The sequence below is a fragment of the Pungitius pungitius genome, chromosome 5 (genome assembly GCF_949316345.1).
Source record: "Pungitius pungitius chromosome 5, fPunPun2.1, whole genome shotgun sequence".
Lineage (NCBI taxonomy): Eukaryota > Metazoa > Chordata > Actinopteri > Perciformes > Gasterosteidae > Pungitius > Pungitius pungitius.
Genome location: NC_084904.1, coordinates 3,503,444 through 3,515,767, shown reverse-complemented (window position 1 = coordinate 3,515,767; position 12,324 = coordinate 3,503,444). Strand labels below are relative to the sequence as shown.

Sequence of the window (12,324 nt, the reverse complement as noted above, 5' to 3'; positions counted from 1 at the left end):
TGGAAGCAGACGTCTCTTAAATACGGAAAGAAAAATCTGTCAATGATTCATCACGAGGGTGTAACACATGGGGGGGATCAGTGTGGTGCAGGGCCGGACCTCGGTGGCATCGCCACAACTCTCCGTCTGTTTGCCTGCAGATAAAAAAGCTCTGGACACAAGCGAATAAGAGACGGAAATCCAATCGCATCAGTCGGTGGCGACGTCATCGCTTCCACCCAAAGTTGACCTTGTTCAACGTGAGCAGCCGATGACATGTGCGCTCACAGAGAGTACGGCTCGGGCTGTCTTCTGGTGGGGCACCGCCTCCTCAGACATATGGGAACACACACACACACACACACCCAGCACGCGCGGTAGCAACAAACACCACGGCCCAGATCTTTGTAGTAAATCAGTTTTCTTTCTAGAGGATAGAGGAGCAGCTCTTAGCACGCTAATTAGCGAGCAATTGATGGGAGATTGATCAGTCTGGTGCATTTGTGGAATTAGCCAGCCATCTGTAAAATGATCTCATGCTTCATTTGTTGATAGTGAGCCTTTCTTTGATGCTGCTGCGTTGTGAGGTAATGGGTTGTGTGTGTGTGTGTGTGTGAGCGTGGAACTGTGAAGAAAGAGGTGATATCTGTGTGCACACAGAATGTAATCCCTCATTGAAAAAGGGATGTATTGAAAACTGACGCAACGCACGCTAAAAGTGCAGCGACATTAAGACTTAATTCAGCTAGCTGTGCGATGATACGGCGGCATGTAGCCTCCCCCCAGGGGGAGAAAGAGGAAGCGGTGGATACTCTGTGACTTGTGTGTGTGTTGCGGTTAATTAACCGCATTTGTACCTTGGCTTGGGAACCTTGTCTTCAGGAAACGGCGTCCAGGTGGAGTCTTGGGACTTCTGCTCTTTGAAACGCCCTGTGAACGCGTTGGCCACCTCTGCCATGTCATAGGCGCACACCGCCGAGCCTGGGATGCTGCCACAACACACACACACACACACACACACACACAGCTCACATAAACAGTCCTCTCATCTCAACATATCAAAGAAACACCTGGCCCAGTTTGGACCATCACCAAGTGACCGAAACGGGGATTTACGAGCCGTCTCTCGGAGGGTTAAATTCCTGGAGGACGGCTCGTTGTAGCTGCTGTTTGTTCCCACCAGGTGATGCGGCAGAGTTTGCGCTTTTTCCAGATAAGCAAGAGTCCTTTTATACTCCCTTTCCTCAATCATTCACAAAGCAATGCAGTTTCCTCCATTTCTTTCACTAGCGTTGCTGCATAGTGCTAAATATAGTCAAAGTTATTTCTATTGATTACAGCGTCAAGGCCATTACATCATAGCTCACACTGTAGCGTTGTTGCACAGTCTGTGAGCTGCAGTGTCTCTGCCTGCCAGCCTCATGAGGACACACATTCCCTAACCCGTCCCTTCTAACAATGGCTTTCCCCAAAAGCCTCGATGTGATGATGAGTTCATCACAGCTCCACTGTTGGGCAACAACGACGGACAACAGATTTTTTTTCTTTGCCTTTCACTTCACTTGTCGTGGCAGCGTTGCCTTTCTGTCCGAGTGGAATCGATGCGCCACACGACTGCAGAGTCACTTTGCCACATTTTATGATGATAAATCCAATTAGAATGGTAGGGAATTGGTTATTCTTTTACAAATAGGTTCAGCCAGCTGAGAGAGATCTCTTTCTGTCTGTTGCATCAAGAGATGGGGGAGATGGAGCAGGGCATGTGTTACAGAGAGTAAGGGCAGAGTTTTCCTGCTAACGAGGCAGATGGATGGTCAAATCCTGAGCGTTGCCCTCAGTTCGGAATGTGCTCCTGCTAATTTCACCCCCTCGCTATGAAATGGAAAATTAACACCAGGATCAAAACTGGCGCTTATAGAAATGTTCAGAGGCACTGCTTCATTGGGTTTTGATGTCCATTAACCACGCTAAATTGCATCGTCACAAGCAATTGTCTTATCGGCTAAATACCAGCCATAAAATGGGGAAAATTACAATATGTGCAAGCTATCAGCCTGGCTCGGTGCCTTTGTGGTAATTTTCAATTTAGATAACAACTCCCCCTGCCTATGAATATGAAAGCAGCTCTGCATGTGAACTCTCAAAAGGGGAAGGGACGATCTGCCTGTCAAAAAAGGGCAGATCGGGGCAAACAAACGGGACATGCAACACAGTTGATGACAACTGTTTTAAACTCATGTAAGACGAGATAAACGAAACTCAACTGTTGCTTCCCTCAAATCTGGTAAAGGTCTTTTCAGGGTACCTGTTGTAAGGTGTGGAGAAGGTCGCCATGACTACGTCCCTCCCATTGATGTGGATGACATCGGTCACGGCCTGCAGGATGTTAAAGTAGAAGTGGGAGTCGCCGGGGATGGAGCAGTTCAGGCGAGACTTGAGAAACGAGGTCCACTGCTTCTCCAGGACACGGGGCGAGCCCCCTCGGTCGTTCATACACACCCTGGCCACCCGGGGAAACACCACCTGACCGACACACACACACACACACACACTCAGTTGAGCTCATTGCCAACCAACATTGGTAATGTTGTTATATCTTTTTAGACTAGTGACAGACTCCAGTTTCATGTAATGGGTTCTAAACTTGCGGGAACGTATGTAGCTTTTTAGGGGGAATTTATTTGCAAAGAATGAATATAATATTCAAAACAATGTTTTCATTACCTCAATTACCTTTAGTCACCTGAAACTACGAATCGTAACTCCTACCTGTAATGAACATCCCCGATATGATCAAAAGCTAAATAACAGCCAACACAACTAGCTTTTTCAAAGTTAAGAATGAACTGTGAACACCAGAGGATAAGAAACATTGTCATTTGATTCCCAGCTTGAAACAAAACGCCCTTTTGGGTTGTTTGAGTGACAGAACTCATTGGGAGACACCGCAGCGTCTTAATCCAACATTTCATCACTTTATGGCAAATTAAAGACACAGTTGAGTAAATTGGTGTGTTTGATACGCCGTTAAAGAGTCAGCACCTGGCAACAGAAAATGTAAAGCACGCGGCTTCAAATAGGAGCCTGTGCTGTAATTACATATCTGTCGTGAGATCACAGAGTCAGTATTGTAATTAGCTGTTGTCACACTATAATTAACAGCAATAAATCTAACTCTGAACTCAAATAGTGCGCTAGAGTAAACAGTGTGAATGGGAGCGAACATGCATTTTAAACCAGATCTCTATACACACACACACACACACACAGGCGACGGCTGACGACCACAAATAAACACACTCTCACCCGTGCGTGCATTGCAACCAATGCAAGAGTGCATGCATAAAAGGCACAGGAAAAACTCCCCAAAATATGAAAAAACCCATCAATGGGGAAAAAAAGGGAAGAAACCTTAGGGAGAAGGTCAGAGGAGGGATCCCTCTCCCGGGTTGGACAGACCACACGTTCTCCCAGAAACTCCTCTACCACTGTTTGTATATCAGTTTTTTCATGGAGCATTGACCCGCAAGGGCATAAACATTTAGGTCAACAATTAGGTGCAGTCTGTTCCCACACCTTGTTGTCTATTTAAAACACCACAGTGGCGGCTCATTGGGTCCATTTCTCCACCAGTTCTTTTCTATTTGAGTTCATCAATGCTTGATCGCACCCTCACCTGTACCTATGTTCAGAGACAGTGAGCATGAATTAAAAAACGAATTTGCACCTCCCGTTGATGCTGTTAGCCGCAGAGTAGCTGTCGGCCTACATTTGCAAGCTCCTGTCGTTTTCATGGCAGTGACCCTCAGCGAGTATCGCCACGCGGCGTTTTCCAGAAAACAATTCAACTACCCAGCATTGACGCTAAAGCCAACGTGAGGCCACCAAAGCAGATTGATTGATCTGCCGTGAAGCACAAACCCACGGCTCACTCAGTCTATTTTGTAATGATGAATATAGAGATATCATTGGGCGAATGTTCGATTGCTCTCTGCACCATCAGCTCCACCACCACACACATAATTATACTGACGCTGCTTTTCAAAACATCCAGCAGATTGAGAAGCCCCATCTGTATGCATGCCCTGCATAACACATGCCTGTCACTTCTCCCGCTGGATCCATTATTTCTCTGTTTCTCGTTACCTCCGCTTTCTCACCCTCTCGTGTGTGTCCTTTAATTTATTCTGAAGAACACGTATCGAGTGATTCATTTCCATTACAAATGATCTCCTACCTGCTATGCAATTAAACTCGTTCGGGGCAAGGTCCAGTACTGAATTGAGAAAATTAATAGAAAAATGTCTTGACTGCTATTGTAAGACCTGAGGAAAGCCCGCCTCTCCTTCCACCTCTGCGTCTCGTTTCTCAGAGAACAATCGAGACAATGGGTCAAACATTGCTGGAAGGGACGTGCGATTCAAGCGGTATATTTAGGCTTCAAAATAGGATCTCCAGATGTCCACAGATTTTTGTTTTTGGATCTATTTTAGGTCCTGTGTCCCGCCCAGTGTTCATATGTTTCTGCAAAAAAAAAGAAGAAATATTTGGCCGCTCTACAGCTCCTGAAATCATTCTTCCAGTTCCAGCTTCCAGTGTGATACACCCATATCCTGTTTGTTTCCACAGGCACTTCCTGATGCTCCCGGTAAATAGGAAGTCACCTCTGATTACGGCTCAAACAACAGCGGGAGAACAGGGCAGGGTTCTTACCTTCCCCATTGTGTTGTACTCCATAGCAATTTCCCGAAAGAAGAAGTAGATGAAGTCCCCGTAATTGACTGCCTGGACAAAGTAGGGCTCTGCAGGAGCAGAAGACATGAGTCAAAGTGACGTTTTCACCGTGACAAAACAGTTGTGACACCATATTTCACAGTAAACAGCCAGAATATCTGTCATATTATGCAGAAAGGCACCCACGCTGTGAGCCTCAATCTATCATCCATCATATCAGCAAAACAATTTGCATGCACGGAGAGAAGTATCTCTCTATTACGCTCTGACAGGCCGGACTTGTGCTTTTTTTTTTTCCTCCCCTGGGCAGAGCAATTTAGCGGCTACATTGACTCTACCGGGCCAGTTTGGCAAAATGACTGCGGCAAACAGAGCGTGTAGCATTAGCATAAGTTCTGCTGCTCTTCATACCTAGATTCACACCCTAATCATAAATCACAAACACACAGTCAATCATGCAAGTTTGTTTTTTTTCGCAGCTTTTTAAGTCAGCCCGAGGCTTTCCAGCCCCCAGAGACTTTGTTTGTTTGTTTGTTTGCGTGTATGCATTCGCGCGTGTGTGTGTGTGTGTGTGTGTGTGTGTGTGTGTGTGTCCCTCTCACCTTTCAGCCACTTGGAGTCATGCTTGACGGTGCGCAGAGTCGGGCTGTCTCCCAGGCTACGATAGATGACCGAATCGATCGCTAGGAAGTCTGTCACGGTGGCCGAGTACAGCTTGCCATCTGGAGAGAGAGAGAGAGAGGGCAGAACAATGAAGAGACAACCGTAAAGGACAAAAACACATAAAACCACCCAAGACGTTCCTGCTCTCCGCTGCGGCCGGACGCACAAACACGGGCGGAACCACACAAAGCAGAGAGGCCTCTCCGATGGACGACCAACACACGCACGTTTGGGATCGCTCGCCCTCCCTACGAAAACACGCTTTCAGCGCTCAAGACAAACAGCGCGCAGACGCACGCTAACAGAAACGCACCCGCGCGTCGGGAACCCGCCACGTGCTCCACAAACGCAATCCGCCACCAGCGTGACCTCGGCCCCCGACCTCGGCTGGAACCGCAGTGGAAACTCAAACTGCATAATTGAAAGGATCGCAGTCAGAGGAACCCTCTGACTGATTACTCAGTGCTCCCAGCTGGTCGAGCTGGGCGTCGCCGTTCCTCCCGCGGCTTTAAACGGCTCATCGATGCCGCCGCGAATCGGCTTCGCAGCAACCGGGGCGTCCTTGGCAGCCCGCGGCAGGCTCCCTGTCGACTCGGAACAGTGTGACCCGAGCCAACGGGGGGGAGCTGACTCATCCCGATCCCAGCAGCTCGCCGCTTGGTTTCGATCTGGTGCACGGAAAACGAACGGGAGACGGAGAGGGCGACAGAAAGAGGCGAGCTGAAGACGTCCGCCGCGGCGCGTTCTGCGGGAGAATTAAGACGCCGGGGCGAATGCGGCCTCCGCTTCGGCAACTTACTCCGGCGAGGGTAACGCAGGCTGGCTTTCCATTCCTGACGTGTTGTCAAGGGAATTGGAAACAACCGCAGGGTATTAGGAACAATATTAAAACACAACCGCATCTAATCCACCCGACTCAATTTCCCCATCTAGCTCACACATGTTCCAATGTTTAATACGAGCCGATAGGAGAAAACGAGGATTAATGGCTTTGCCTCATGGCAGTCATTGAGTACTATCACACGTATTCCATCTATCATCACCTCGCGGTGTGTTGTTGCTTCGTCTCGTGTTGAGCCAGAGGAAAGGACTTGAATAACATTACTGCTTGCTTTGTGAATAGGTAAATCGTTAATGAGATGCTAGAATGATGCATTTCATATCTTACCCGCGAAGAGGGCGACGTTGGCGTGCTTGGCGTCATACGGGCAGCGTGCCATCCCACTGATCTCCTCCCCCAGAGCCTCCAGGGTGTCCGTCTGCAGGGGGACAAGCGAGTTCAGAGGTCAACAGTAAGTCAGGACATGGAGACGGAACTTTTAAATATGAAATAAAACTAACGCCAGGAAACGGTGATACCCAAGGAACAGAGCTGAGGGAGGAAAACAAGGATTTAAATGATGACCATAATACTTGAAGTGAATGGTGATCTAACCTCAGACCCCTTTGATGCCACTTTGCCGTCGGCCTGAGAGCTTGTCAAGGCCCTTCTGGACATTAACAAAAAACAGACTGATTGAACTGACTGAATGTTGTGGATGTGGTTTTCTTCTTCCTGCCAATCCATTATCCTTCAACCTCTTCAAGTCAGATCTTTAACCCGCACGCCGCTGTGCCCTGATTTATAAAGTTGGTGCTTTCGCTGTGAAGAGGGAATAAATGGGCAGTTGAACTGGGTGAGATTATGGCCCTGAGCGTGTGAAATGGGAGGAAGTCTTTCCAAACCACAGTGGTTTTTAAACAGCATTTCATCCACTCGTCATTATTACGGTTTTCCTTTGGCAAGACTTGTTCTTTGACTTGGTTCATTTCTAGTTTAATTCTGCACCTAGACAATGGAAAAGCGCATTTGGGTAATTCACTCAGTTGTCCCATTTCTATAAGCTATTCTGAGGCACTGTCCATTGTCCAAGAGGCTCTTACTGGATCAGGGCTCAGCGGAATGATCTCTGGCCATTGGAATTTAAACCAGTTTTTCTTGTTTTGCGCCAATTTTTGGCTACACTGGGCTGTCAGTGTATGGCGGAGGACGAGATGTGGGTGAAAGGTCACCAATCGTCCCTCCACGTTTTCAGCTCCCTCCCTCCCTCTCTTTTCTCCCCCCCGGCTAAACACTGGAAGAGGAGGGAAGGGAAAAGCCACACTGCGCTGGTCCAGAGGCCGAGGGCAACGAGCATCACTGCCAACGGATTATTTTCCTCCATCTCTGTTTCTATCTGTCAACCCCCCCCCACCTCTTCCACCCTCCACCCCAGCCCCCTCCCTCTCTCTCTCTCCCTCCCTCCCGACAAAGAGCGGAGCCACGGCGGCAAACTGCTTACGCCGCCCTTTCTGGTCTCTAAACAGGTCATTTTGTTTTCTATTCCTGTCTCGGCGGAAACGGTTATCATCTGCCCACTGAAAAAGGTCACACACACTCCGGCGCAATGCCGCAAAAGCCTGCCAGAGAAATTGTTGATGCTGATTTGGCAGGGAAAATTACAAGTGACCTTTAACAACAAACACAACACAACCACCGGCAGCGGCGCATTTCTCGGATTTCTCATTCCGTCTGTTTCTTCAGAAATCATTGGAGGATAATACACGGCCACGCGTCGGTTGGAAGATACGTGTTTTATTAAACAGGGCAGGCTGTAATTATAGATAAGGTTAAGTTAATCATAAGGGACGCGAGGTAAATCCACTCAATCACAGCGTCTGGCTGCAGCTTGACACCGTCAGCAGCTTCTGCTACAGCTACCTTCTCAAACGGCTCCTCCTCCTCGGACACACCCCACACTGATGCAGTGACCTCTGTCTGTTGGGCTCGGCCAGCTGTCACTGATCTATTCCTGTAGTCTGAACAGAGGAAGACACTCCCAGGCCGGCTGCAGATACGCCCACCACCCCTGCCATCGAAAACAAAACACCCCAAATCACACTTTCCTGCCTCCTAGCCTTGTGCAAAGCAATAGGCAAAAAAAAAAAGGCTTGAAAGGGGAAAGCAGTGATTCTAGATGCGTTAATTACTACGGCGGCTCAATCGTGTTTTCCATAGGCTGTGTGCCAATTAATTAGACAAACACAAGTAGATCCCAAACATGCCCATCAGGACTGTTATAATTGGAACAGCACTCAAGGTGAGGGACACGTCCTGCCTCTGTGTCTCTTGTATAGGCTTTACTTACTTACTTACTTATTTATTTATTTATTTATCATTGCTGAGGGATTTGTGAAATCTTACCGAGGACAAACCCAGCGTACCCATCGTCCCACTTGATAACCGTTGGCTTGAATCTGCTTCCCTGTTTGTCTCTTTGAAAAGTTTTCTCTTTGGAGCAAATCTCATTTCGAAACGCTCCAGAAAAATATGGGGTTTACTTAATTCATGCCTTTTTCCCCCCCTGATTGGGGGGGGCGTCAGTAAACGCAGCAGCTGACAGATTAATCGCAACGTGGATCCTGGCACGTCAATCAACTTTCCACAACGGTGTCCCGGCAGCCGGCAGCTCAGTGGAATCCCCGAACATTTCTTCGCCGCGGAGCCGTCTTCGCCTACTGTTTAGAAGGTCAAGTGCACAAGTGCACACCTGGAGCAGGAGGGGGGGGGGTGAACCAAACAAGGACACGTCTCGCTGGGAGATTAATAAGCGTGGCCCATTTCTCTGAAACCTTTAACACAAGAGCCTGCAATCAACAGAAATGTTTATTTTTTATAATATATTTCTTAAGCTATCTTTAGCGGGGGGCTTATATGGGGTGTATTGTCGTCTTTGTTGTAGAAATAGCGGGGACTGGGAGGGAGGAGGGTGTGACATGCAACAAAAGTGCCAGAATAAACGGCTAGAAAGGAAGAACCCAATGTATTTTTACCCTCCAACCTCCCATCTAAGACACACGTGAATGTCCTCAATCCACCAAAAACAAGTCGCGTCACCTGGGACCGGATAATACTACCCCTCCCAACCCCCCCCTCCCCCGACCTCCCTCGTCCCCCCACCAGCAGCACCCGGCAACAGGCAGTGAAACCAACTCCAGTCTTAGATCTGCCCAGCTGGATGGGGTGTTCATTATTACTACACAGCAAGGGAGTGACGGAGGGAGAAAGAAGCCGAGGGGGGAAAGATGGCGGAGTGGTGGAAGGGCGGGGTGGGGGGGGGTCAAGGCTGGCAGGAGAGGAGGGAGAGAGCGGCAGGATGAATAGAAGAAGAGAGGCACTTGGGCGTTGTGTGGTACCCAGGGGTGAAGATTGTGCCCTGGCTGCCAAGGTGTCTGTCTGGGTAGTATGTGGGGGTGGGGAGGGGGGGTTCTGTGCGCATGCCCGTGTAAGCTAGGCTTCGATACCAGCCCAGGGTGAGGCCGTGTTAGTATGGTTTGTAAAAATAAAAAGGTAACTGGGCAGGAAAGGTGTTGGAGCGTGAAGACATCGCGGGGGTGTATCACTCCCCTGACCCCCTCTGTAAACCCCCCCCCACACACCTTTGCTCTCCCCCCCTCCCCCCCCCGCTTGCCCTCACAGCGCTGTTGATTAATGTGGGATGAGGCTGGCCCCGAAACAGAAGCTCCTTTCAGCGATGTCACACTGGGGAGATGGAGAGGCAAACTGTAGCCAAGGTGGACTTAACCACAACACACACACACACACACACACACACACACACACACAACACACTTTTCACCAAGCAGAGTGGATGAGCCCAGCACCCCATCAAAGGCTTGGTATCTGCCCACAGAGCCTGCCAGCCTGCCCCTTGTACAATGTGTGTGTGTGTGTGTGTGTGTGTGTGTGTGTGATGATTTTGTAAAAATGTGTGTTAGCCTGTTTGCACAGTTGTCAGTGTTTCTGTGGGTTCATGCACACTTTTTTTTTTTTTCCCCGCACACACATGTGCCCAGGCATTTGAATTTCAACAGCACAATATTTTAAATGGCGTCAATATTGTTTTTTTGAACAGCCTTTACATTTCATTTAAATTCAGTCATGGCATATTGATTCAAGTTATTTCCAGACTCAAATGGCTATTTCAACCAAACATAATTACAGGGTAGCCAGTGTGTGGGTGGGATTACGCTAAAAGAGAATGAGCAGTTGGAGGCACATTAATGACTCACTCAAATATGGGGTCTGATGGGACCGAGCAGATACAAAACGCAAAAAAAAAACATTTGAATGAAACCATCCTATTTCATCACGTTGTTTTCACAAAATGGAAAAATTGTTTCTGTAAAAAAAACCTTCATCATTCCTTTTGAGATAGACATCTATCGGCCATCGTGTGCACTGGTTTGTGTGGGACACACAGTACTCTACATTGACTTTCATGTGAGCTAAATGTATTCACGGCCATGTTACCCAGCCTTAGCAGCAGCGGTATCGGCGCAGTGACAGCTCAAACACAAACCTTTCCACCGTAACCGGAGGGGATGCAAAAAACCAACAGCGCCTGATAAATGCACGCACATAAATTCATCTTTTTCCTGCCGGGGGGGGGGGGGGGGGAGGAGAGTCGGTGAAGAGATGTCCGCTCTTTGTGCTTAGGATGCAAAACCACGCAGCGATGGTGTCTTGTTTCTCGGTGTGTGAGTGCGTCCTACAGGACCAGACCCAGTCTTTCTGTTTGGGTCTGATTTCGGCACATCTCAGGCTCAGCTCTGGCCTCAAAGGGGAATATTTAATGCCCGTTCAGGCTCGGTCAGCCGAGGCGCTGCGGCTGCATCGTCTCGTGAACGAGAAGATTTACTCGACGCAAAGTAGATGCTGCTCACTTTTAGGCATCAGAAAACCTCCGATTTATGTCTGCAGGGATGTAACCTTTTTTTGTGTGAATGCAACCCATCTGCTTTACATGCCTGTAAGCCCTAAAATTGTCTGTATTTCTTTTTATTTTGTCCATCTGCTTCACTGTATGTCAATCTTTCTCGCCCCCCCCCCCCCCCCCCTCCCCCCCATACTGCTTGACCAATCTTGACGTCAACCTGCTCCTTCTCGACTCAAGGTCATCATAATGCATCGACTTCTAAGTAACCCTAAAACTATTCCAGGCGGATGCAGGCTTTAAACGGGTAGGGGGCTTAGGGGGGGGGTTGGGGGGGGGGGGGGGGAGATTCGGATTCCATGCCTGCCTCTGCAAAGAGGGAGTGTGTGTATGCGTGACAGCGCTCTAGATAGTCTAAATCAAGCGTGTCAAAGTACACCTGGAGATAAAGACATAGCAGGAGGCCTGCTGTGAGTTGTGAAAGTCATCCATCCATGTCCATCGCGTCAACGCCCCCCCCCCTCAAATTCTAAACTCTCGCATGGTTGGGGTTGCGTGTGAAACATGTTGCTGTGTGTGTGTGCCAGGGGAAGAAAAGAGACGGGTTTTAACAGACTAAATGACCAAAAGGTCAAAGGGCACCACCAGGCTGATTCCGTGCATGTCGGTGCGTGTCGGTGCGTGTCTGTGCGTGTCTCTACCTTGTAGGTCCGGCAGGAGGGGTTGAAAGCATTTGTGCCACACACAAACAAAGTGTCGTCGTTTTGCTGCAGGAGAACTTTGATGAAATTGTGACACTCATCCTTCGCGGGGGGAACAAGCCGGGTGGGACGGAAAAGAGACAAGTCGTTAGACATCAGCGTCTTTAACACTGAAACCACATCTCAGTCATTGTTTCTTTTAAAGAACAGCGCGCGGTGCTCCGCAGACAGGCGGGAGGGAGGGATGGGAAACAAACATCAAGCGTAATCGTGAAATGCAACGTTTCCTCACGGGGCATTAATGGAATCTTTATTTGTTTTGACGGAACGTAGGAGAAAAGGCAATTTCACTTCGTGTTTCAAATGAAGATTACCGTTGGTATAAATGTCACAGGAGCCGGATGGAGTGTGTTATTAAACACAAATGTGTGTGAGTGTGAGAAATGTCATCTGTTCTGCGTTGTATAATGCGTGATTTGTTCCAGAAGAGCTTTGTAAACGTACAGGGGAAC

At 48.5% G+C, this 12,324-nt stretch overlaps 1 protein-coding gene across 2 annotated transcripts in view; it reads right to left on the bottom strand.

Moving 5' to 3' along the window:
* sema6a (sema domain, transmembrane domain (TM), and cytoplasmic domain, (semaphorin) 6A) overlaps positions 1 to 12,324 on the bottom strand; it is an 88,837-nt gene that overhangs the window by 25,978 nt on the left and 50,535 nt on the right. For both annotated transcript variants that reach the window (XM_037483412.2, XM_037483413.2), the window contains exons 6-11: positions 11,813 to 11,914; positions 6,545 to 6,635; positions 5,316 to 5,435; positions 4,693 to 4,781; positions 2,285 to 2,502; positions 837 to 968 (exon numbers count right to left, since the gene is read on the bottom strand). In XM_037483412.2, coding sequence (XP_037339309.2) covers positions 837 to 968; positions 2,285 to 2,502; positions 4,693 to 4,781; positions 5,316 to 5,435; positions 6,545 to 6,635; positions 11,813 to 11,914 — 752 coding nt within the window. The remainder of the gene's footprint in view (positions 1 to 836; positions 969 to 2,284; positions 2,503 to 4,692; positions 4,782 to 5,315; positions 5,436 to 6,544; positions 6,636 to 11,812; positions 11,915 to 12,324) is intronic.